This window comes from Cervus canadensis, chromosome 1, assembly GCF_019320065.1.
Source record: "Cervus canadensis isolate Bull #8, Minnesota chromosome 1, ASM1932006v1, whole genome shotgun sequence".
Classification (NCBI taxonomy): domain Eukaryota; kingdom Metazoa; phylum Chordata; class Mammalia; order Artiodactyla; family Cervidae; genus Cervus; species Cervus canadensis.
This window is the reverse complement of record NC_057386.1, coordinates 115,031,131-115,058,100: the sequence shown is the minus strand read 5'-3', so window position 1 is coordinate 115,058,100 and position 26,970 is coordinate 115,031,131. Positions and strand designations below refer to the sequence as shown.

Here is a 26,970-nt window from a genome sequence, read left to right as displayed (position 1 = left end):
AATTTATAAGTCTAGAAATTACAGTGTTACAAATAAATGATATTTGTATTGCATTTATAGAAAACATTCATAAAGTTCTTACTACTTTGAATTTGTTCCTTCCAAGTGATTTCTGTAGATCTCTCGAAACCTGCTATCATACATGTATTATCATAAATCAAATTCTAGCTTTAGAAGAGAATATGTTATCTTTAATCATGGAGACCATATCCTACATTTATCATTATTGGCAATATAGCTAGGTAGGACATTACCTGGACTGCAGTATATTTAAATAACTTGTTTTCATTTTCTTATAAGACAGGTTCAAACCTAAATGGTTAACCTATAATCAAAGCAATTATATTATTTTTAAGCATATCATTTTGGATATATTCGAAGCCTGTCTATTCTCCCTAACCACCCCACCACAAAAAAAAAAAAAAAAAAAAAAAATACCACTCCATTTAGGAGTATAGGAAAATAAAAGTTTCACATGCTGTCTCTTAAGTATATTTAAAGGTAGGTTTAAGTGGAGAGAGAAAAAATTTCTGCTTTCAGGAAAAACATGACAACTTGAAACAGCTTATCTTCTGATGATGGTACAGCTATCACATAATGTCACATTTAGAACATGCACAAGAGAATGAATTAAACAAATGCTAACAAAGCCCTTTTTTACTTTCTTTGTGGAAAAATGACAAAATATTATGTTCCTGAGCTGCCAACTTTCAAATCCTTACTACAGCTCCACCAGAAAAAAATTGATTATTACATGTGTACAAAGGATAAACTATTTCACATGTAGGTTATTTCTTCCTTATAAAATATTAAACACAAATTTCCATTTAATTTTGCCACTGTTAAATCTTCGCTGTCCTTAAGGAAAAGGTTGTTTCAAAAATAAAGTAGGTATGATTTTTCCAAGTAGAATTTACTTGTTCATAGACATATTCTCCATGTGACTAATTCCCAACCTTTACAGTTATAGCAGCTTTACTTGGAGGAGAGGATTCAGGCACATTGAATCATAAAGTCTTCCTAACACATTTGAGAGGTTAAATTGTGAGTCAAAAACCTTCATTGTCAAAAAAAAAAAAACAAAAACAAACCTTCATTGTCAGTTCTCCCACCTGGAGAAGAGAAACCTCATGTTTAAGTTAGTTATTGTGTTGAAAATAGCTTAAAATCTCTGAATGTCATCCATGTCAAGAATGGTTTTAAATTCTGATCATGCATCTGGAAAAAATATTTCAGATGTACAGATGCAAAATGAGAAGATAAATGTACAAATTATGTTTTTCAGCATCCCATTGTGCTTTCTTCTGTAGGTTAAAGGTAAAAGAGGTATTTTGACAGAGATTCGTGTGGTTGTTGCTGAAGACTCTGGCCCACCAAGTAAGCCAGCTTATGGGCATAATGGCAAGGAGCAGGAACTCGGATGATACCCTTTAGGAGAAAGAAAAAACATTTTTTTTTAACCTTTATGTTTACTTCCCCTAAGTTTCAATTTTTTATAGATATCCAAGTTTCAAAAAGTAGATTCAATTTTGTACAGTTTCACAGATGTGAAGGAAAATCAGTATCAAAAAATACCACAGCCACTGTGGAAAACTGTATGGAGGTTCCTTAAAACCGAAAATAGAGTTACCACATGATCCAGCAATCCCACCCCTGGGTGCATAATCCAGAAAAGAAGAAAGCTTTAACTCAGAAACATGCATGCACCCCAGCAACACTATTTATAATAGTCAAGACACAGAAGCAGCCTAAGTGTACATCAACAGATGAATGGACAAAGTCATGGGTATGTTTCTCTGAGAGCATACTTACTCAGCCATAAAGAATGAAATGACGCCATTTGTGGGAGCATGGATGAATCTAGAGATTACCATGCTACCTGAAGTCAGAGACAAATATTACACTGTACAGTTTATGTGTAGAATCTAAAAACCAGGGTGCAGATTAACTTATTTACCCAGCAGAAATGGACTCACAGACACAGAAAACAAATCCATGCCTACCAAAGGAGAAACGGCAGGGGAGAGGGATAAATTAGGAGTCTGAGGTTGACAGATAGACACTACCAAACTGAAGGAAAAAAAAAAAAACTTACCGGAAAATTGTAGTACATGTGGCAGAGTTTGTAAGTGAGACCTTGTACTGCATCCGGGCTCAAGTAAAGCGTGTCGTGGATGACGTTATAATGAGTGGGAGTGACAGTACCAGTCCCTTCCCGCACAGACTGACTCACAATGAAAAAATCGTACCTAGAATTATAGAACGTGTCGGTCTCACGCTTATTTTAGAAGAAAGATGATGGAGCAAACCTAGTCTCTGAAGTAACATTAATTTATAGAAGTCCATTCTACCGACTTTCCTTTATATTTAGAAGCCCGACTAACTGTTGAGCAATGGTTTGCTAAAGCACATCTACAAGAGACAGGGAAATCATTGGCGTGATTAATAACAGTCGTGGGATTTAAACTCAAAAGCATATGTACTGATGATGCCCAGAGGCAGCAAACTTCAAAACAGCACATTAGACGTGGTCACAGGTAATGTGATTCAGGGAAAAATAGAAGTATCTGTCTTTCAAGTCACCAGAATAGATTCAAACACCCTAAATTATGTAAGTGGTAAGGTTAACCAATTTACTGTCAGTGTTGAATGTTTATATCATTTTATGTTATGCTTCATGTTTATCCTATTTTTCGCTGGCTTTGTTTTCTTCAGTCCTTTCTTGCCTTCTACTAGAAGAATCGGTGTTTCTGCCTTTTTTCAAATTGTGTTCGTTTCTCCCTCTCTAGTGGTATGAATGTCCTATTTATTTCTTGCTGTGTGTTTTGCATAACTTTCTTATTTGCATAATTTCTTGAGAAGTTCAAAGTTAACCAGAAGTTCTAGCATTTCTACCTAACACCTGGGTCATCTTAGAATGATCGATATATTTGTCTGTTTTTTTAAATTCTGAGAAACAAAATGAAGACAGAAAAAGTTACCATGTAAAACACAAATCATTTTTAACCTTCTTTAGGCCAATTCTTCCTTTCTCATCGAAATCATTCAAACCTTGAAAAATTCTTACTATTTAAATAAAAGGGAACCTTTAAAATAAAGAAAGGTGGCTTACCATTCTGTCCTAGTCACCTTTAGGTCAATAACTGTTCCTGGAGATGGATTGTTAAGTCTCCCTCCATCCTTTCCAATAAAAAATCTGGTATTTATTCGTTTCTTCACCACAATGAAAGTTAGTCTGACCCTTAAAAGATTATGATCACTTGTCACTACTTGCTCTGTGTTATCTCAGAAGCATTCAGAATGTCAGAAACAGCCCACACTTAGGAGCCATTAAAGGGAGTCTGCAGATGGCAGGCGGCTTTCTGCCCCCGCCCCCGCTCCCCCAGTTTTACTGTCTTAGCTCCACGAGCCTGATGCAGGCAGTATAGGAGGAGGTTTCGACTCATAGCCATTCAGATCCTAGGGGAAGGGTCCTCTCCTCCCGAGGTCAGAATTATTTGTACTGCCTATGCTGGGCACCAGGCCTCACTGACAAGCAGATGAGGCCAGAGAAGGGAACTGTGAGAAATCCCCAGCCCTGGGATGTACAGAACTCCAGGATCGAGAAGCTGGATAAGTTCAAACTACTGCCAGGCTGTATTCATGGATGCTAAAAATATCAGAGGTTAACAAGCCCTCCTCCATCAAGGTTTGGCAGGAGGTTAGATAAAGAGAAAGATTCATGGGTTCCCATGTGGGGACACAACCTGCTACTTCAGGGCTTCTGGGGAAAGGTATGTTTTCTCCCCAGCCACCCACTGAAGGCTGCTGTATCCAGCTCTCCAATTTACACACCACAATAGTTACAGATACTCCTCCCCGCCTCCTGCCCCCCAACCTAAAATGCAAGACTTATAAAATCTGCTGTTTATAATGTATATACCTACTTTTGTCCTCTGTAAGCTTTCTCTAAGTAGGACTCCATCTGTTTTACTTCTTGATCTATGAGAGCTTGAAGCTGTCCGTCTCCCACTCCATCTCGATACACAATGATAGAATGTGGCAGAGATGAATTTTGTTCATACCAGAGCTTCAGGGCAGCTGAAAGGAAGTCAGAAACACATAAATTGAACCATAACTTTTAGAACAAAGTGGCCACTATTTCTGACAACTTCTGGATTCTTCTGTCAATATGGTGGCTTTCAGGACACTGCTAAAGTCCTCCATCTAGTCCAGACTCAACAAGAGTATGGACATTTTGAGCCAGATAGTTCTTTGTGTTGGTCAGAGGCAGAGTGTTGCTGTCCCATGCTTGGTAAGACATTTGACAGCCTCCCCAAACCTCTATCCACTAGACTAGATGCCAATAGCACCTCTGTCCCCCACATCATTGCCACATGTCCCTGGGCTGGGGGGGGGGGGGCGGGGGGCGGGCGATGGGCACAAAAATCTCCACCAGTATAGACTCAGGCCCTCCAACCTCCACCAGACACTGACTATACAAGCAGGTCGTCAGCCCCTTGACAAGCTCCTGCCCCGACTGCTGGATGATACACTGAGAGAACCACCTGTTTGGAGAAAAATAAACCATTAGCTTGGAAAACAAGATTAATTCAGAATCAAAATGATGAAGTTAATCTACACCATCCCCCCCGCCCCGCCAAAATTCACTGTCAGTAGCTAAGGATCCAACTAAAGATCCACGCGTTTATGCCCCTGCAGTGATCCAAGTATTGGTCTCTTCTCGTATCTTAGGCATTTTGTAACATTTTGAATACACACAAATATTAAGATAGAATGGAAACAGCCATTAACATTAGCTACAAATTATACATGCTTTGATTACACTTGGCTCCTACTGTTGTGACTCCTGGGGAATTTCACTAGGTACAAACCCTGGGTTTTTCTGGAGACTCCTCCTCCTAGATCAGGAGTCATCCATATAAATCGATTAAACAGCCCTTCATCCATATGAATCTGCTTGGAGGGAACAGTTTTCTTCAAAACAGCAATAGGTACTGTGACCATTTCTCAGCGTATCAAGGACAATCACTTATTTGTCTTGAGTATCTATCCCCTTACTGCGTTTTTGTTCACTTCAGAGTCTTGGGATGACCTGATAAATGGTCATGACCTATGTTTGCCTCGTCATCTGAATTTGCACTCAGTGGATGGGGTGAGGCATTCTGGCTCTACATTTTCACTGCCTTCTCAGGATTTACACGTAGCAAATGCTTGTAAGACCCCAGGAGCCCTGCCATGACCACCATCTGACCCACAGGACTGCCCGTGGTCACGTGGGCATTGTCTTTAAGTGGTCACATTTGTCACAGTGGTTAGACTGCAATAGAGAATGGCCAGAAGCTTCCATACAGAATGTCCTGGGAGCCTAACTTTGCCAGAAGGTCAGGAGAGCACATCGCTAAGAACCTGTCCCTGGATCTTGCCAGCAATGTGCATGAGGGCCACCTCTCTCATCTGGCCTCCCCATTAAACACTCCCAAAGATTAACTCACCGCGTCAGGTCTGGATCAATGCTTGCTACAAATCCCGCGACTGACTTCCGTCGACGTTCAATATCGTGGAAACAATCGATACCGATGAACATTGCATTCTGCAGCTTAAGTTTTAAACAGGGTAGGAGATTGAGTTAGAACAGAACACAAAGCAAATTTACAATTTAAGTAGGACCTTAACAAATTCTGCCACAGACAGATGAAAGCAAGAGAAGCCAACAGAATCCCCACGTACTCCTATGTCCACCTTCCAGAGGGCACCTCCAAGCTTGCAGTTCATCTGCAGAGCAATTTTTGTAGCTATGGTCACTGGCGTCTTAGGTCTGTCCAAGGTCCGTTTCAACACGCACTGGCTTGGAATTGGGTAATTGATGCACAGATATCTTTTTATGCCATCGTAAATTTCCTTGTTGTCAGTGGGAAGCAGGCAAAGGACCTTGAAAGGAAGCAAACATGAAACTCCCCAAGATGCAAGAACACGATGATGTGAGAAACGGATGCTGTGTTGAGGAAGCTATGTAGGCGGAGCACTGACAAAGTAGGGTCTGTTTAAACAGACACCTGAGTCCATGAGCACGAAGGGTCTAGAATCACACTGCATTCAACAATTGTGAGTGTGAATGTATGGAAGAGACAGGCTGTGAGATATTATTTGGAAATACGCACCAGTCCCTTAAACCTGCAAAACCCTTTGATGCTGGTCATTTGATTTCCAGGAGTTTATCATGAAGTCGACATAGTGGGTTAAGAACATGGACTGAACTATACCATCATCAGGACGGTCACCATCAAGGGATGATCACTATGTGTGGGGCACTCACCAAGCATTTTACTTGATTTGGTTAGTTATCTCAACGGTCTACCTAGAAATACTATTATCCCCATTTTACCCTCCCCCCAATACCAGCAAACAAATTTGGGGAGTTGTTATAGAAATTGCCTGATTTACAAGATTCCAAACTCTCGCCAGGACCTCTAGTAGGATACTAAGCAGTTAGGAAGAGAGGTTCCTGCTTAACTTGTTCTGACTAATGGGAAAAAATCATCAATATATTCTTTTTAACATAATGATACTTATAGAAGTTTTTGGCAGACATTATCAGATTAGGGCAATTCTTTTCTCATTGTAGATTTAGCAAGTTTTTCTTTTTACATGAAAGGGTGAAGTGAAAGTGGCTCAGTCATGTCTGACTCTTTGCAACCCCATGGACTGTATTGTCCAGTTCTCCAGGCCAGAATACTGGAGTGGGTAGCCTTTCCCTTTTCCAGGGGATCTTCCCAACCCAGGGATCGAATCCAGGTCTCCCACATTGCAGGCAGATTCTTTACCAGCTGAGCCACAGGGCCCATGAAAGGGTATGGGATTTTATTAAATCCATTTCCTGTGTGGATCAAGAGAAATATTCACCATACTATAATTCTCCACACCAGTTCATTTTTAGGAAAAATATAAAATATCAAGGCCGTAAGACCCAAAGACAGATTAAAGATACTTCCCAGATTAAAAGAAGACTAAAAAAATTTTAAAAAGCCTGCCAGATGCCTCAGGGGACCCTGGATGAACAAAGGAATTTATTTTGCCATAAAAGGGGACAATTGGTGGAATTCGAATTAGGTGTGTAGATCAGGTAAATGGCTGAGGAAAAACACATATATACACACTTCTGTGTGCCTGTGTGCTTATCCACTCAGTTGTGTCCAACTCTTGGCAACCCCATGGACTGACTATAGCCCACCAGGCTCCTTTGTCCATGGGATTTCCCAGGCAAGAATACTGGAGTGGGTTGCCATTTCCTCCTCCAGGGGTTCTTCCCCACCCAGGGACTGAATCCATGTCTTCTTCACCTCCTGCACTGGCAGGTGATTCTTTACCACTGAGCCACCTGGGAAACCCATACACACACCTGTAGCTGCTGTGAATAACAACACATGTGTACATACACACACATATTACATATATAATGAGAAGGAAAGAATGGTTATATGTCGGTAGATAATAGAGGGCTTCCCAGGTGGCGCTACTGGTAAAGAGCCTGCCTGCCAGTGCAGGAGACTTTGGAGATGCAGGTTTGATCCCCAGGTAGGGAAGATCCCCTGGAGGAAGGCACGGCAACCCACTCCTGTTTTCTTGCCTGGAGAATCCCCATGGACGGAGGAGCCTGGTGGGCTACAGCCCATGGGGTCACAAAGAGTCGCACACGATTGAAGTGACTTAGCACGCACACACAGGTAGGTGTAGAGAGGGGAGAAGAATGTTTATAGAAATGTGATAGAACATACTGACTGGGAAACCTGAATGATGGTTGTAGAGAGGGTTGGACTGTCTTTGCAACTCTTCCTATAAGTCTGAAAATATGAAAAGCAAAAAGTTTTTAAAATCTCATGAAAATAGTGGAGGTTTTGCACTGGATTGATGTGTACTCATTTTTAAAACAGAAAAATTATAAAAGATCCTCTATTTAAAACAACGGGGACTGTGTTCACAGTTGGCATTTTTACTGCCAATACTGGATTTTGAGGAATAGGTAGTATTATGTATTAATATAAGCTGATTACTTTATTCTTTTTGCCTTAAATTATTAACTCAGTAGTAGATTTCTTCTCCTTCCTAGTTTAAAAAAATCTATAGGTTAAATGCGCTTTTATTTCCTGTATTTCTGCCTTACTCCTCCAACTCACACATTTATAGGAATTAAATTATTTATTATTCAAACACTTATGCTTCCTCATCATGACCTATTTAAAATAGTGATCTATAATCTTTTTGTCTGCCATGAGGAAAATATTCCCAAACTATGTGAGTACTTATGAACTCTTCTAGTATTACCACTAATTTACTTTAATATTTGAGAAGTTAACATTTAATTTTAGATATAAATATATGGCTTGATATCTTCCCATCACATTCAGTGGGTTACTTTACACAGACTGGTTCTGGCCCCCCACCCACCCAATGCCACACAGACTTTGAAATTTGTGAGTCACGTGGCTTCACCCCTGCTTATACACATGAATTCCCCTCTGTGCTGGGTCTAGGGAGACTTCCATTTATGCATAAAGATATTTTGCACATAATTTCCAGTTGCTGTTTCATCAGTCATTCCAGTTGTTTGGAGTGTATAAGATTATAGGCATGCTCTCCCCACCATCTGAAACAAAAAAATACCTTAAAATATTTAAGGGGCACCTTGAATAAGCAATATTGCTCCAAAAAGCAAAGCCAGGATAAATGGGTAAAAGCAGGACATGTTCCCATTCAAGATACAGATAAGCTTTCTTAAGAGACATCCCCACAATTAGAAAGGCAGTCTTTCCCTTTCCAGGCAGATGCTCAGTGGACAAAGTCATGTCATGAGTTGGGATGCAGACCCACCACCATGGCCTCTTCAAAGCCATTCTAACATGTGAGTCTTTGCTGAGTCCCACCAGAGGCTTCCCTGCCCTAGCTAAGCATTTAAGGCTACAGCACCGGAGAAGAATTAAGCATGGAGTTAATTAATCACAGTGACAGGAAGCAAGCACACAAGACTTAAGAACAGGATTTCAAAAGTAAGACATTTCATTTGAGTATGAGAATGGCTCGCAGAAAGTAGCCATCACGCAGGTGTGCTAAGCCGCTTCAGTTGTGTCCGACTCTTTGTGACCCTATGGAATGTAGCTCTGTCCACAGTGGTTCTCCAGGCAAGAATACTGAAGTGGGTTGCCATTTCCTACTCAAGGGGATCTTCCCAATCCAGGGATCGAACCTGAGCCTCTTACATCTCCTGCATTAGCAGGTACATTCTTTACCCCTAGCATGGTGACTCACAGAAGGTAGCATTCAGCGTAGCCTAAAAGGTTCTCGGGTAGAAGCTGAAAGGAGAGAGAAGTCTAGGCTCTATGGATAAGACAAGAGGAGGAATATCCTGGTTTTGTGATCAAGAAACAAAAGGTTCCTTTTAAGAGCATTTTGGATGATGAAGAATGTGAGATGAGTTTGAACAAAGCACCCAGAGAAGGAAGGAAAAAAAGTAACTTTAGTAATTTAGGTACCACACTTATTGACAGCTTGGTCTAAGACACTGGATGGGGAAAAGGAAAAGTCCCAAGAGAAATACCAGACAAAAGAAAGGACACTTACTGGAAGAGACCAGATCATAGACTTTGCAGGTTACAGCTGGAGAGAGAAATAGTACACCTGTGACTATCATAATCCATATTACTCAATATTTTTATGGTGTTTTTCAGTTTGAGACTTAAAAATTAATTCTAAGTCCTCAAGCCTGAAAGAATGAGCATAACACAGTGATATTAGGTAGTAGCTAAAACCCCAAAGTCTGTACTGAGCTACATTACAGAGGTAAATTTCTATTTTTTGACTGATTTGGGAAACCAATGGCAACATCTCAATTCAAAGATATTAATACATGCAAATGCAGCTCACTAAGGAGGGGGTGCACATCACATAGACACTTACCATCTGTGTTTTTTGTGAAGCGTGTTTTTCCAAGGTTCTTATGTAAGATTGGACTGTATCAGCTGCTTCGAGCCTAGAAAATAAGTATTTCATATTTCAAAAATAATGAACAGTGAAACATGTAACAACATTTTACACAGCCAATGACACATTAAAACAAGATGAGCATTTCAGCTGAAAGTTTTTAAGACAAAACAAAGTTCAGTTTTTGGAAATAAGACTGGAAACTAGTTTTTACCATCTTCCCCCCTCCACCCCATCCACTTGCTAATTCTCATGTCTTCAAGATGAAGCCCAATAGCCAGAAATCTACAGATCCCACGAGTCTGATTTAATACATGCAGGCTGGAGCAGACTTTATTTTTTTGCTCACACACATTTCAGAGTTTGGATAACATGACAAGAGTCCTACAATTTCAAAAGTCCTTCCACTTTCAGATTGCCAGCAACCAGTTTTGAAATAAAAAATAATTTCTGCTCTACTTACAGTTTTGCATTTCTAACAGTTATGCCCATTTTGGGTGTCACTTTCTGTAGATTCTGCTGCAAGGTCAGGGCTGTTTCATAATTTCCCTTAGTATAGACTATTAGCCAATGATCCAGTGACATTGCTCTAAGTAATGGTACCTCCCTTGTGTTTTTTGACCAGTCTGCTTTATGGTTGTCAAACTGGAAGAGAATTCCAAGCCATGGTATAAAATTCATTAAAAAAGAAAAACTGACATCATCTAAGATCCTTTCCATTGTAAATGCTGTGATGTTTCCTATTGAAACATTACCATTTTAAACTTCAGTCATGATAGGATTTTTAAAAATACTTTAAGAATAAGTTTATTGTAACTAATATAAAATCTGGTCTGTTTTCAAACATGTTTTCTAAAAAAGTAACCCCCTCCCACTTCCCCCATCCCCACAAGATACAGAGTTATAAGAACTTGGACAGAGTTCAAGTTTTAAACGTGAAATTCTCACTCATTATTTGATCCTTGAAAGCTCCAAAACATTATATTCTAAACAAAGGTCCATTCAAATCAAGAAATCAATAAGCCACTTGCTTTCTGCTGTCATTATGATGCTTATTCAAAATGCTGAAGGATAACAGGTAACACAATACTGCGTGAGACAAATATTCAAACTGCATGGATTGGGACTTCCCTGGTGGTCCAGTGGTCAAGGCTCTGTGCTCCCAATGCCAGGGGCTCGGGTTTGATCCCAGGTCAGGGAACTAGATTTTTCATGCTGCAACTAAGATCCCGTACAGCCAAATAAAAAAAATTTAAGTGTATGGATCTATGAAATCACAAACAATTGAGATGAGAATACTGGGAGTATTAAACATTAACTTAAAAAAGCAATCTTGAAATCTTTGTCCATTGTAGACTTTAGCAGCTGATCTAATGTATTAGCTATTTTTCCTTAAGGTATAGGTTAGTAACACTGGAGTTTTACCATGGGTTATTCTGGGTTATTTTGATTTTAGATATTTGACTTTTAAGGATATTGTGACTCTTAAGGATACATTTGGAAGATTATTTTGCTACAAGAGAATGTACACAATAATATTAATAACAAAGATATAATATATAATACATATGAGTTTACTATATGCCAAGCATGTTACATGCATTTTTATTGAATGCTGACTTGTCCTCTCATAGAGAAAGGACAGGTAGTCTGAAAAGAGTTAGTGACACAATCAAGTTAGTCCCACTTTGGGTTGTTACTAATTTGACCCAACTCTGACATGCTAATTCTGAAGCTCTTACCATCCTTCTTCCTTGGTGAATTCTTACATCTTGCAGGGTTCTTCCAGAAAAGGACAAAAACCCCCCTTCGAGTTCCAAATTCCAGTCTCGAAGCTCCTTCTGCACAGTATTATTTCTGAAAGAAAAGATATTTCCACATGACCAAACCCCAAAAAATAAGCAAGGACAATTATCCATGAGCAAAATACAAGCCAGTATTTCTCTCATCTGAAGTTCCTCATTGCTTGTCCTTTGTGTCAAGATGCTACCAATAAACTCCCTAAACTCTGAAACAATCTTGTCTTTGTTCTCACATTTGTGCGGGCACTTAGAATCTATTTCAGTCTTACCCTCTCTAGGCCTCCTCTAACACAGCAATGACAGAAAAAAATAGACTTGCCCTTCCCTCCCCAATCTCCTCCCAAATATAATTTTCTTCCCAATCATCACTTTTTAATTGAAGAAATCTGAGATGCCAAGTGATCCACACAGGTCTTCACTTCATACTCCCAGACAGAAAAGTAGCACTTACTCTGCATGGCTTGTGGGATCTTAGTTCATCAACCAGGGATTGAACCCATGTCCTCAACAGTGAAAGCAGAGTCCAAACCACTGGATCACCATGGAATTCCCAAGCACTTACTTTCTTAAAGCATCCATAAATGTCAGCAGTTTATGCTGCCTTCTATCTGGATCCATCCTCGTGTGGGTAGACAAGTCTCTCATCATTCTGTAGTCTTTACGCATGTCATCCGTTAAGCCTTTAAAAAAAAAAAAAATCTGAAAGATAACATGCTGAATCAGTAAGAATAGATTTGTATTAGAGGAGACTTAACTGTTGTGTCCAGAAGAAGGAGGAAGTCAGAGAGAACACAGGTCTGGGTCATGTGGAATCTTATGAAAAAGCCTATAAAGTAATATTGGTGACTTTAAAGAAGGGGGTGTCTTTTTTGAAGATGGGATAAATCCGCAGTACCTGTCAGGTGGCATAGCTCAGGAACCAGCATGATAGGCTGATGAGATGTGTCCTGTCGGCTCTTTTTCCATTTGCCTTTGGTGATCAAAAGTGGCTGATTTAAGGTAGTGACCACTGTACCATACCGCTGTTGAACAGAAGAACAAACACTGGCATGACTAGTAACGTCACATAAATAGGTGCAAAGGTATATTTTCGGATCACAATTGGAGGCCCAGAGGTGTGGGCCTATTGTCCTGCCAAGCCTCGAGGAGAATCCCAAGGTGTCCTCGCAACTAGACAGGAGTCCTGAACAAATACAGGTTTTGAAGGGCCATCCCCGCCTTAACTCGAGAAAATAACCCAGGTTCCCGCCGCCAACTCCAGAAAAACAATGAGACTTTCCCCTCGCCGCGAGATGAGGCCCGATTCCCCTGCAATACATGCAGAGTAAGTCCGTGTTCCCCATCAAACACGAAAGGAGCCTTGACTTCCTTGATGGAACTCCAGAGAGACCCCAAGAACACTGTCACAAGTCTAGAGGGACCCTGAGGTCCCCACAGCAACATGAAAGGGCTCCGTGTACTCCAAATCAACTCGAGATGAGGCCCGATTCCCCTCCAGAGGCAATGTCTCCAGAGCCATCCCGCGTTACCCATCATACACGACAAGGGGCTTACTTCCTTTAGGCAACTCCAGAGTTTCCCCGAGAATACCGTCTCAAGTCTAAAGGAACACCAAGTTCAAGAAAGCACCAAAAATATTCTAAATGTTCTCTTGATTTGATGTCCCAGGGATCACTGATAAACATAGATGGCCAAGGAGAGGAGGACACCCACCAAACATAATGGAATCATTGTGCTACTCTTTTTAATATAGATGTAGATAGGTGAGAGACTCTCAGAATATGTATTTCTCACCACAGTAATGCTTGAAACTTTCTAAAACATATTGAGAACTTTCAAGAGGATTCCCATTACTAATAGGGAACAAAAAAAACCCTGGCCACATTTTAGAGGGGCAGTTATACATCTATTCCCAGCATTCCTCCTTGTTTATTTGTCCTAAATCCTTAGACCTGCTTCCAGTAAGGAAAGGCATCTTCTAAGATTTCACATACAGAAGTTCCTATCCCTAAGGCAGCAAATTGTTGTACAACAGGTTGTCTGTACTCCCAACCCAAAGTGGAGATTCTTCATAGATTTTGTTCTTAAGCTACTTGTTAGCAAGGTCCTTGTCAATAGTAAGTTAGCCACATGAATTGTGGTATCATTTGGCATTTAAAGGCTTCCCTGATAGCTCAGTTGGTAAAGAATCTACCTGCAGTGCAGGAGACCCCCGGTTCAATTCCTGGGTCTCAGGAAGATCTGCCGGAGAAGGGATAGGCTACCCACTCTAGTATTCTTGGGCTTTCCTGTGGCTCAGCTGGTAAAGAATCTGCCTGCAATGCAGGTGACCTGGATTTGATCCCTGGGTCAGGAAGATCCCCTGGAGAAGGGAAAGGCTACCCACTCCAGTATTCTGGCCTGGAGAATTCCATAGACTGTATAGTCCATGGGGTCACAAAGAGTCAGACACGATCGAGAGACTTTGACTTTCACTCACTGGCATTTAAGCTTCTGGGAACTTCAAAAGGAGCTTGTTCCCAAAACGAAAACTCCAGGCTGTACACCCTGTGACTCCAGACTCATCGGCAGGCCCAGAGAGCATGCTTTAACTGACCCACTTTGGCAGAGAAATGATACTGAACTCACCACATCTGTACATGGAAGAGAACTGTTCACTGAGTTAGGTGCAGGCTATAGGACTGGATTTTAACACGTATGACTGGAAGTAGGGCGTCAGCCTACAGCTTTCAGCCTAAGGGACCTAAGAGCCAGTAAGCTGCCTCTTCCTCTCTTCTAACGTCACGACCTTGGAGTCCGCTTGTTAAGACAGTAGAGCCACAAAATGGTAACAGATGGGATCTCCGAGCCTTTGAGAGCCAGAAGTCTTCAAGTCAGAAGTAAACCTTTTAAAGTCAGCTCTCTGATATTTCAGCGTGCAACTCTATCAGTGCCTGTCTCATCCCAGAGCAGTCCCCAAGCCAGCTCCTCCCACAGATTCCCCCAGTTCAGGAAATAATGCCTCCCTCCACTCACTTCCTCAGATAAAGCCAAAGGGTTACATTTCAGTCACCCCTTTCCATCACTTAGTACATCCAAGCCTTCACTGTGTCCTCTCCATTTTCACCTACTTCTCCCACCCTACTGCAGACCAACCACCATTTAAGTCAACTGATTTAATAACCTTCTCATGGGCTTCCCTTCCTCAATTTTTACCCCCATGCAGCCCATTCTCTGTACATTAGATGAGACGTCTTACAAATATCTGCATAAGATGATTGGATGGTAACATCCAATTTCTCTCGAGAACACTCCACCCTTGTTTGGGCTCTGGATACACCATGCCCATCCTGAAGACAGTGTCTTTATACCATCTCTTCTCCCTCATCCACACCCAGCTTGCTCCTTGCTGACATTAGGTATCAGCTTCTCCGAGAAGCTTTTGAAGAATATGCAAACCCAGTAGCCACCAGACACTGTCCATAACACCACCCAGTTTTAATTGTCTCCATGTCCCCTGTAACTACTAGAATAGTTTTCTTCTTTTATCACCTCTCTGTCTGCCATGCGAATGCAAGTCCCTTGAGAGCTGAGAACTCAATTGTCTTACTAATGTATACCCAAGATAAACAATAGGCATTCACTAAATGCTTTAGGGATTGAAATGAACAAGCAGTAAGTGTGAAACACAAAGGAAGATGTCATAATAACCACCCCTTGAAGGGATGTCAGAGGGCTATGTACTACAAATTCCACGTAGCTTTGGGTCCCAATATAATACAGGCTTTTTTAAGTGTCAATTTATAACTTTTAAAAAATCATCCATTTATAAGTTCTTTCCATTTGTCACATATATCTACCATTCCTTTAATTATCTTTCTTTTATGAGCCAAAGCTAGAAAACCAACCTCACCAACTGGCCTGAGTTTATGTCTTTGTGAGCACTCAAATTAAAAATAGAGGAATCCATGAATTAGATTTAACACATAACAGGCATCGTTTCAGATTGTAGCTGGTCATTCTTTTTGAACCAACTTCTGTAGGGCTGAAGCTCCTCTGTAATGTTCTCATTTCTGAAGTTCTACCATATTTTGTTTTCTACCTAACAACCCATCTCTATGTTTAAAACTACCGTAGCTACATCTAAGCCTGACAGGGAGGGCCATCTTGGAGCCATTCTAATTATGTGACTTTACCCTATACACAAGGCACTGGGACACATGGATAATTGACATAAGTCAAGCTTCAATGACCCAAAGGGAGAATATATGCAAATATATACATATGTATATCTAAATGAGACTTGAGACATATACTTAACTATATAATAGGAAAATTTTTTAAGACGAATGTGTTTAAAGAAAATTTCATACCTCTTTGTAGTAGTCTACAAAGGAGATTTCACTGCCATCTGATTTGGTAAATGTAGAGCTGGGAGACATCTCCCAAATAATATCATCCACTCTGTAGGTTCTGTTGTTATACCTGCAGAATAATCGTGGAATATATGGTATTATTCCTGACTTTGGTGCATCGAACCATGTAAAAAGGAAGTGGTTTAAAATCCTACTCTTAATTGTAGGATATATCAGCTTTGTTAAGATTAATCCACATAACATGCAATTCACCCCTGTAAGTGTGCAATCTAGTGGTTTTTAGTATATTCACAGAGTCATGCAGCCATTAACGCAATTTTAGAATATTTTCATCACCCAAAGAAGCAGCACCTTAACTATGAGCTTATATGTATATGGTTAAGCTTGTAATTAAGTATAGTTAAGCTTAACTATACTTAACTAGAAGTCACTCCTTCTTTCCACCCAGCCCTTAAACCACCACTAGGTTACTTACTGCCCCATGTGTGGTTACTCATCACACGTCATATAAATTGAATTATATAATATGCATCTTCCCTGACTGGGTTTCTTCAGGGTTCAGTCACACTGTAGCATGTATTGCTACTTCCTTCCTTTTTACTGACAAATAATATACCATTGTATAGATATACCACATTTGTGTTTATCCATTTACCAGGATAAACATTTGGGTTTATGAACCCAACATAACATTTGGGTTGTTTACACTCAATCTATTGTGAATAGTGGTGTGGTAGATAATCATATACCCATTTTGGTGGACATGGTTTTATTTCTCTTGGGTATGTAGAGTGGAATTGCTGGGTCACATGGTAATGCTGAATTTAACACATTGAGGAAATAGGCTCCTCAGCGAGGCCACACCAAGTGTATGATGGCTGGTTCCAATTCTTCCACATCCTTGCCAACACTTGTTAACATCTTCCTTTTTCAATTTTAGCTAACCTAGTTAGATAGGAAGTGGCATTTCATTGCCGTTTGAATTTGCATTTCCCTGGTAGCTAATGATATTGAGCATCTTTTCATGTGCTTATTGGCCATTTGTATTTCTAGGTGGAGAAGTGTCTGTTCAGACTCTTTGCCCTTTTTTTAAAGTCAAGTTTCTTTCAATTATTGAGTTGCAAATATTCTTTATGCAGCTACACACAAATTATTTACTACATGAGATTTGCAAATATTTCCCTCATTCTGCCAGTTGTCTATTCACCTTTATGACAGTGTTCTTAAAAGAACATTTTGTATTTGGTTAAGTCCAATTTGTTTCTTTTGGCATCACTTGTGCTTTTGGTGACTTTTCTAATAAGGTTTTTACATAACTCAAAGTCAAGTAATTTACTCATGTTTTCTTCTAAAAATTTTATTTAGGTCTATTTTGAGTTAATTTTTTAGTAAATTTGAATTAATGTTGTATATCCTATGATGAAGGGGCAGGTAAATATACAGCTATCCCAGCAATAGTTGTTGAAAAGACTATTCTTTCCTTGACTTAACTGTCCCCATACCCTTGTCAAAAAGTCAACTGACTTTAATAGTGAGGGCTAAACGCATGAATTCCCCATTCTATTTCACTGATTTTTATGTCTATCCTTACACCAGCATCACACTGTCTTCATTACTGTAGCTTCATAATACGGTTTGAAATTAGGAAGTGCAAGTCTTCCAACTCTGGTCTTCTTAAGATTGGATTTAAACTCACTTAGTCAAAATGTCACCCACTCCAGTACTCTTGCCTTGAAAATCCCATGGAGGGAGCAGCCTGGTAGGCTGCAGTCCATGGGGTCGCTAAGAGTCGGACATGACTGAGCGACTTCACTTTCACTTTTCACTTTCATGCACTGGAGAAGGAAATGGCAAACCACTCCAGTGTTCTTGCCTGGAGAATCCCAGGGATGGGGGAGCCTGGTGGGCTGCCGTCTATGGGGTCGCACAGAGTCAGACACGACTGAAGTGACTTAGCAGCAGTCAAAATGTCCTCTTATCAATTTAAGATTTCTAGTGTAGAGGGAGATTAAAAATAAAAACTTCCTTCAAGTGGAAATTGGCTAGATTATAATTAAGCACAAATTTTTAAAAAATAGCTATAGACAAAGAGAAAGGAAAATAAATTTGGAAGCAGCACACATACCCTCATGTGCAATAAGGGTTCAGAGCCAACGACCAAATTTGCAGTAGGACATACAAGGACTGCCGAGTTTACAACTGACACATACTTCTGTGCTGTATAAGTCAGCGAGAAAAAGTATCTAATGATTCTTACCATTTTCATGCTATTTCTGCTTCTGAATGTCAACACTTAATCATTTTAAAATCCAAGGAACATCGCTAATGAAAAAAAGTAAAAGTGAGCGCATAGGTTTTCAAAAAGCAGACTTACTTTGTAAGAACAGACGACCCAACTAATTCTCTAAGAATTTTCTCTTTGGCATCTTCTCCTCTGGCTTTTTCACGAGTGTGTGATATTAAATCATAAGCAGTTTCCATTCGGAGCAGTTTATGGCTCACATCAGCACAGAGAGTAAGACCGATTTCATACGGAAGAATAGAAGTAACATAGCCAGGCCATATTTCCAACCTGCAAACAAGTTAGGTGTGGGCGTCAAGATCCCGGCTCTGGACCTAAAGCCAAGTGGTAGGGGCCCTAAACCCACTGTCCAAAGTGGGTACTGTTAGTTATTTGTAATAATCACTGACTTTTTGAAGGACCTTCAAATAGAGATTTTTACCAGATGTGCTAGTTAGAAGTAACACATCTTTGTTAAATCATGTTTATTTACCACTTGCAGGCTTAAACTATTGTATATACTCATGTGAGACTATATATGATATATAATATGTAAATTATATACACATATACCAATAAGTAATAGATGTACATAGAGGCAAGTGTTGGATTGACTATAATTTCAGAGAAATTATCCAAGATTCAGATGATTGATTTCCTAAGGTTTATACAATAACTGACCATCTTAAAAGTTTATGCTTATCATGCTAGGAATTTTTAGGGTAAATAAATTTTTAAGTTCAAATTATAAATTCAGTTGTAACTTAGTTGTTCACAGTCATTGGAGACTATTTAAAAGATCACTTGTAAATCATACACCAGTGCAGATGAGCAACTTTCTCAAAGGTTTCTATGATTATGTCTATAGAATGTGAGACTTCACACTTCATAGACCACTTCATACATACCTATACTCATTGAACTCAGTCTTCTTATTTTTATTGTAATAGTTGCGACCAATTTGGTTCAAATCCATCTTCTCTAACATTCTAGAAATTGAAGAACAGGTTTTGTTGAAAGTGCAGTGAATATTAGTAAGCATTTGTTAACACACATAAGAATGCATTAGAGAGGGAGATGATCTGTCAGTGGTTTTCTTTATACTAACAACATAAAATGCCTGATAATGACTATTAATGACAAGTAAATTATTAATACATTATTGAGGTTAATACTGAAGTTAATTTAACCTCAAATTTTCTCTTTAATAATATAAGACAGTATTACATGGAAAGGCCATCAGTATGTATGTCCTTCGTTCCTAGAAATGAATCGAAACATCTTTTGCAGTCGATGTGTTCCAAGTTTTAATTTTGACTATTTGTTCATTACCGTGAGTCTAGAACAGACAACAAGTATATTTGCTCTAGAAAGGAATAAGCATGGGTATGCATAGCTGATGTCTATTACTTCTCCTAGACAGGTTCCCGACAGGGAAGGCAGAGGTGGGCAGGAAGTGGAATACTGGAGAAACCCATGGAATTTGCACGTGCCTAGCGAAAGCCCCAGTGTCCTTTCATCTCAGAAGATCCTCCACCCTTTCAGAACGTGGGACCTGTCAAGAACACAGAACACTGGAAGCACGCGGCTGTGTTCGGCATCACTGACACAGTGTGGGTCAACTGAATCCGAAGGAAACCATCTTACATACTTTCTAAAGAGGATGTTGTAATAGCGGAGGCAGTCTGGAGAAGTGCTCTGGAGTTCTCTGGAGAGCTCGAAGGTTATCGTCACAGGTTCATTTTTCAACTTGCTGACCACTTCCTTTTTCTGAGAGGAAGAAAAAAAAAAAAAATCCCTTAGTTCTTCCAAGGAAACTAAGCTCCACCGTGTGACAGATCAAATTGTCACTTGGCTGCCCAGCACGGCACAAGTGCAAGGAGCAGTCTCTCCCACAGAAAGGCAGACGCAGGCAAAAAATGGGATGGGCAAGACCAAAGCGAAGAGCCAGAATTACATGTGCAAGTCCAACTTTCATTTAAGCAAGTTCCTATGAATTACTTGACCCTCTACCGTAGAAGTTTATAGGATAAAACAGTAAGTCCTTCTCCTAATGTGTTTTTTTTTTCCCTCCTGTTTAAAAAAGAGAGAGAGAGGGAGAGAGAAAAGGAGGGAACAGGGAATTTTTAAAATTGTTGTTTTTGCTGTTTAGTTGCTCAGTTTTATCTGACTCTTTTGCGACCCCATGGACTCTAACCCTCTAGGGCTCCTCAGTCGATGGGGTTTCCCAGGAAAGAATGCTGGAGTGGGTTGCCATTATTCAACTTCAGCATCAGCATTTGAAACATATTGTGCCATCAAAAAAGGTAAAGGTTATATTTTACCTTTATGTCAAATAAATTCAGTTAAGGCAGTGAGATGAAACACTAGATACTGTCAGTGAAAATTAAACATGGTACGTGGGTCAGTTACAAGTCCTGTGGGCAAGGAGTGTTGAGGATTTCTCCACAAACTGTTGCCCAGGAATGGTGAGACTTTGGCTACTCCAGAGTGAAAAATGGGAGAGAAGAACAATGTAGAATACTACTACAGATGTAGTAGAAGAACGTAGAAAGAATGTAGGAAGATGTAGAATACTACTTAACCATTTCCCCTAGCGAGTGAGGTAACAGCAAAGACTTTCCATCGTATATACAACGATTTCCCAGTAACTTTTCAAGTTCAGAGAGTAAAGCTTCCCGTTTGCGTCCATCCTCTATGTCTGGTGTGTAGATGACGTTGTACTTGTATAAATGCTTCTGAGAGCAAGACTTGAGTCGGACATGATTCGAAAATAGCATTACCGGGCTACCTTGCGTGCCTGGGAAAATGGAACCACGTGTCAGTCATGAGATAGTCTGGCTGATCAGACCCCAAACAGATGATCTGGACACCATGGTACTGAGAGCCAGAGTCAGATCCAACAAGGGAGGTGGTCAGCAAACGACATAAGCAGTTATATACGCCTGGCATCCAGAATCCCCTCACATGAGCTTAGGTGAGTCCTTATGCAAACCCACATTTAGGAAGTTCAAGGAGACAGGTATTTAACAGAGGTATTTAAATACAGGTACTTAACAGATATATTTCTATATTTAACAGAAATATCAAAAGAAAACCTCTGCAGCACAAATGTCCCAAAAGCTGGGGGTTGGGAGAGGGGAGCCACTGTATATAATAATGATTTATTTTGGGGGGAGGGTGCAGTTTATTAATCAGTATGTCTCAGCACAACCAAAGAACTGGGTCATTCTATCTTAGTGTCTATAAAAGGAAGAGAGGAAAATGAGTATCTCTAGGACTCTAAAGTCAGTCTTAATTTCTGCAAAAGTGAAAGCTATTATAAAAATGTAAGAATGTGAGAGGGTACCTCCACTTAAAGTGATGGTATAAAGCATCACAGATATTTAAACAACTCCATAAAATTGTATTGTTAATGGCCAGCATACCTTTTGTCGACTCTCTAACGTGGACCAAATTCTGCCGAGTATTTACCACAAAGTCTTGATAATCTCTACCAACATCCCTCTTCTTCCTCAGCAAGGATCCCTGTGATCCAGACGCCGGTTGAAGTTCTTCAGCGTACAAACAAGCATGACAGTTGTTAATTTACACAAAAAGGGGAATGTAACTAGAAATGACAATATTACACCCCAGCTATTAAGGGTTTTTGAGGTAGAAAAGACAGCAAAGGCACCAAACATTATTTAGCAACGGGTCATCAGAAAAGAGGGCTTCTCTGGTGGCGCAGTGGTAAAGAATCCACCTGCCAATGCAGGAGACCCAGGTTCAATCCCTGGGTCAGGAAGATCCCCTGGAGAAGGAAATGCCAACCCACTCTAATATTCTTGCCTGGAGAATCCCATGGACACAGGAGCCTGGTGGGTTACAGTCCATGGGGTCACAAAGAGTCGGACACGACAGAGTGACTAACACTGCCATGTATTAAGCATTCTCTGCCCCTCACGGAATCTTTCTTCCTCCCTCCTTTCACCTGAAGGCTGAGACACCGCTTCTGCTCCTGCTGGTGGCCCAGCCCCGGCCACGTGTCTAATTCCCGTCAGTGACTGGAGTCTAGGCTGGATCTGACGAGGTTGCTGAGCCTGCATGGTTTTGGGAGATAGAGTAATGTTATCCATATGTTCAACTATCATCCCCAAGTTATCATATGCCTGCCATGTGCCATAATGCATGTATCAGGGCAGAAGGCAAGGGAACTTCCTTGAAAAGCTTATATCCCAATGACAGAAAATAAATCAACAATTAACTTACATAGCATGAATATGATAATTGCTGGGGAAATGAAAAAAAAAAAAAAAATAGGAGGAAGCCAAGTATGAAAAATGCTGGAAAGGTGGGGTGTGAAGGAGGCTGGTGGTCTTGACTCGTGGGGGACAGAACCTCAGTGAGAAGTTGACACTGCAACAAAGACTCAGAGGTGGCGAGTTAACAAATCACACAAACCTCAGGTAGAAGAAACGGCAAAGCTCCTAAGGAAGAAAAGCTCAAGGGAGAGTGAGACGAACAAGGGAGGGAGACGCAGGAGGACTCAGAGGGGTAGTGGAAGGGTGGCCAGCTAAAGGGGTTCACCTCCGACTCTGAGAAAACAGGAGCCCTTACAGGCTGTGGGCTGAACGTGAACCCAAGGTAGTCTGGTTCGATGCTGGGAACAGACTGAGGGTGAGGCCAGGGCAAAAGCAAGGTGAGTTAGGAGGCCGTTCGTGGGGTCTAGCCAGGGACGCTGGTGGTTCGGCCCAGAGGGTAGTAACAGAGAGGGTGAGAAATGATCAAAGACTGGATTGTTTTCTGCAAGTCAGGGGGGACGGAAGTACTTCTGTGAAGTTTCTGCGAAGGGTCTGAGGTCAAAAGAGGATAAATCCGAAGGTTTCGGCCTAAACAACTGTAAGAAGGGGATTTCATCAAGTGAAGTAGTTCAGAATTGTCTGGGAGGGCAAATCAGGAACGTGAGACATCCATGGGGATGTTCCTCTGTGCAGGAGAGGGGTCTGGCTGGAGATATAAACAGGGGAACCTGTCCACTTACCAGATCACACTTACAGCCATGATACCGATAAGATGACCAAGGGTGTGAGCGCATGGACCAAGGAGAAGAGGCCCAAGGATTAGGCCCTGGGCATTTCAACAGCACAGGAGGAGAACCCAGCCAAGGGAAGCTTACAGCAGTGGCCAGTGAAATCAGCAGAAAGCCAAGGGTGTGTGGTGACGGGACCATCACACAAGGAGATGAGCAAGGAGAGAAGAGGGCTCGATGGTTCCAAGTATAAGCGATAGGCAAGGGCCGCGGAGGACTGACCAAGTGGAGGATACTGGGGAAGCCTGAACGGAGCCTTTTCAGCAGAGGGATGGGGGAGACCCCTGACTGGAGTGAATGGACAAGACGGAAATAAGGGCTGGCGTTCAGAGTAGACACCAGACTTCTTTGATGAGAAGCAAAGAGAAGGAAAGTTAACTGTGGGGAAAGCGGAATTCAGGAGAGGATTCTTGTTGGTGGAAGTCAGCCCAGCTGGCTGTAGGCAGATGGGAATGACCTAGGACCCGGGAGATGAGAAAGGAGAACCGCAAGAGAGATTCAGGAGATGGAGAGTTGGCTCAGGGACCTCAGGCAGGAGCACAGCCAGTGCCCTGGGGTCTCGGGTGAGGGGCCAAGGCCAGGAAGTGGAGATTCAGTGAAGACAGCACCAGAGTTCTGCTTGGGTGCCGTATTTGTCTCAGTGACATAGAAGCTGATGTCGGATGCTGAAAGTGAAGACGGAGGAGGAGCCAGAGGAGGGTAGAGCAGGCAGCAGGGGGAGAGGACAGGGGGTCAACAGCCCTGGAGGAGAAAGAATGGGACCGCTGGGGTCATGGGACTGCTGGGCCAGCACCAGGATCAGTCAGAGGTTGTAAAAGCCAGACCCACCCACCCCTCCTCAGCACACAAAGAGGATAGGGGATAAGAGAAGACCGAAATGCCTGGAGACAGCAGGGATACCGAGTTTTAAACAAAATGGGAAATTCTGTCCAACTCAGTCTGTTCACACGCTTGAATAAAATCACCCTCTTTGAGGTCACTCCCCAAAGAGGAGTCACTGGCTGAGGCTAAGGGATCTGGGTGCCTCTCCATCCACTCAGGTTTGGAAGAAAGCCTGTGTGCATCTGTGAAGACCCACAGGAGAAAGGGAAGCAAGCGGTGGAGACAAAACCTACCACACGGGCAGCCCAGATGTAGTCTCAGCAGGAGAACACTCCATAGCCGGAGAGTAGCTATTCCAGCTGAGCCACCAACCTCCCTCTTCTCTGGGAAGGCAGCATCTTTTGCATAAAGGGAACAACGTGAGGGAGCTCACCGCTGTGCCTCGTTTCACTAACTCAGCGAAGCTCAGTGGAGGGCCGGTTCCGGGCACTCGAGGCGTTGGGGGTCCCCTCGCCGCCTCGGGCTGAGCCGGCTCCAAGGGTGGTGTGTCCCGCCGTCTGCCTCGGGCATGAACTCTGGCCCTGCCGGTCATTACTGTCCTGAATCCGATGGCCCTGAAGGGGGGAGGCCCTTAAAGAACACAGTTATGTTAGACATCTCTGCACTGTTGCCTGGGAATTTTTTTTAGTCCCCACACTAACGAAAGGGACTGCCGCCAAATTAGTCAGAGGAGTGTCCTGTAATAAAAGACGGGGGACCTAGGAAGAGACCCGTGGGAGTTTAAGAAGATTGTTGATTGTGATTCTTTTCCTCATGTGCATTCACAAGGCACTATGGTCAAAGCGCTTGCTGGTATTAGTTGGGTGTGTCCTGAGTTCTTACCTACGAGGCATCCCCATAGCACAGTGAGGAGCCCAAATGTCCCCTAGACTTTAATACACACACACACACCTACCCTTAAATTGCTATCACACACACACCCACAAACTGCTAGTCCACACACACACACACCCCCCCACACACCCTTATGCAGCTCCCATACACACACACACACACACACACCCTTAAGCAGCTCACACAGACACACCCACACACACACCCCCTTAAGCAGCTCACACACACACACACACACACACACACACACACACCCTTAAGCAGCTCACGCTCACACACACACACACACACACACACACCCTTAAGCAGCTCACACACACACACACACACACACCCTTAAACTGCAACGCCACCCACCTGTCTCTGGTCTTGGTCCTCTGGACTTGGCCCACACAGCTCACCTTCCCTCTTTCCTCCTCTGAGATTAGGAAGATCTGTGTGTGATGCGCCCACAGTTCTGTGCCCTCGGGTCCTTCTCCTCCAGCCCCACGGTGTCTGAACACCGATTTCTGCGGGGTTAAAGGTGCAGACCTCCTTTTCAAAAGAGTTATCCCTCCCCCGGACACAGCCCTGCGCCCCCAAAGCAGTCACCAAGCAGAGGCGGGACTGGAGAGAGGACCGGCCTGGCTGCCCCGAGAGATGCACCTCACCGCCCCCGCCAGCAGGGCCCGCCCCAATTTCAATTTCAAGCCTGCTGCCCCGCCTCTTCCGGCGCCACCTGCATCCGGGCCCAAGTGCAGCCGGCTCTGAGTCGCACCTGGTGAGGTTAAGCAATGCTCTTGAGCGTCAGTGGGAGGGGTTGCGGGGCTGCTCTGCCCGCCCTCGGGCGCACCTGATCCTGCCTCTCAGCCACTCACCGACTAACCTGCCAGGTGACTTTACCAAATGACGTGCACTTGAAACTCCAGGAACTTATGTCCTTGGCACTTAATTGTTGTTGTTGTCAAGCTGCTAAGTCATGTCTGACTCTTCTGTGCCAACCCCGTGGACTGAAGCCTGGCCCGTTACAGCCCAACCCTCTGTCCATGGGATTTCCCAAGCAAGAATACTGGAGTGGGTTGCCCTTTCCTTCTTTAGGGAATATCCCCAATCCAGGGATTGAACCCACATCTCCTGCTTGGCAGGCAGATTCTTTACCACTGAGCCACCTGGGAAGCCCTTAGCACTTAATACTTGAACTAAATCCCTGCTGTTGCCAATGTAGCTAAGTTGTAGCTGCTGTGACCATCTTTGGACTCTAACACTGGCTCCTCCCTAACCATCTCCCTGACACACAGGTCCCTACAGGAGGATCTGCAGTGATTTGTCAGCCAAGTATTGGAGGTCGTTTTTGCAGATGATGTTTGTTGTATTCTGCCTGCAATGCAGGAGACACAGGTTCTATCCCTGGGTCGGGAAGATCCCCCAGAGGAGGAAACAGCAACGCGTTCCTATTCTTGCCTAGGAGATCCCATAGAGACAGGAGCCTGGCAGGCTACAGTCCATGGGGTCGCAAAGAGTCGGACACGACTGAGAACATGTGCTAATTGTTTCCAGGCTTTGTCATTCGTTGCCTTTGCCACTTAAAGTAAAAAAAGTAAAAGTAAAGTGAAAGTCGCTCAGTCGTGTCTGACTCTTTGCAACCCCATGCACTATACAGTCCATGGAATTCTCCAGGCCAGAATACCGGAGTGGGTAGCCTTTCCCTTCTCCAGGGGATCTTCCCAACCCAGGGATCAAACCCAGGTCTCCTGCATTGCAGGCAGATTCTTTTCCAGTTGAGCCACAAGG

General features: G+C 42.4%; 1 protein-coding gene across 1 annotated transcript; it reads right to left on the bottom strand.

Moving 5' to 3' along the window:
* Nucleotides 1-1,036: 1,036 nt before the first annotated feature.
* PIWIL3 (piwi like RNA-mediated gene silencing 3) lies at nucleotides 1,037-25,822 on the bottom strand. Its single transcript, XM_043437293.1, has 21 exons — nucleotides 25,558-25,822; nucleotides 24,740-24,936; nucleotides 22,387-22,495; nucleotides 21,842-21,967; nucleotides 20,999-21,213; nucleotides 20,065-20,183; nucleotides 19,322-19,402; nucleotides 18,507-18,704; nucleotides 16,130-16,241; nucleotides 12,673-12,799; nucleotides 12,340-12,457; nucleotides 11,718-11,832; nucleotides 10,439-10,620; nucleotides 9,952-10,024; nucleotides 5,731-5,931; nucleotides 5,496-5,599; nucleotides 4,477-4,547; nucleotides 3,927-4,080; nucleotides 3,113-3,241; nucleotides 2,096-2,249; nucleotides 1,037-1,428 (listed from the first exon to the last, which is right to left on the bottom strand). The coding sequence occupies exons 2-21, from the start codon at nucleotides 24,896-24,898 to the stop codon at nucleotides 1,312-1,314; spliced, it is 2,664 nt and encodes an 887-aa protein (XP_043293228.1). The 5' UTR covers nucleotides 24,899-24,936; nucleotides 25,558-25,822; the 3' UTR covers nucleotides 1,037-1,311.
* Nucleotides 25,823-26,970: the final 1,148 nt, after the last annotated feature.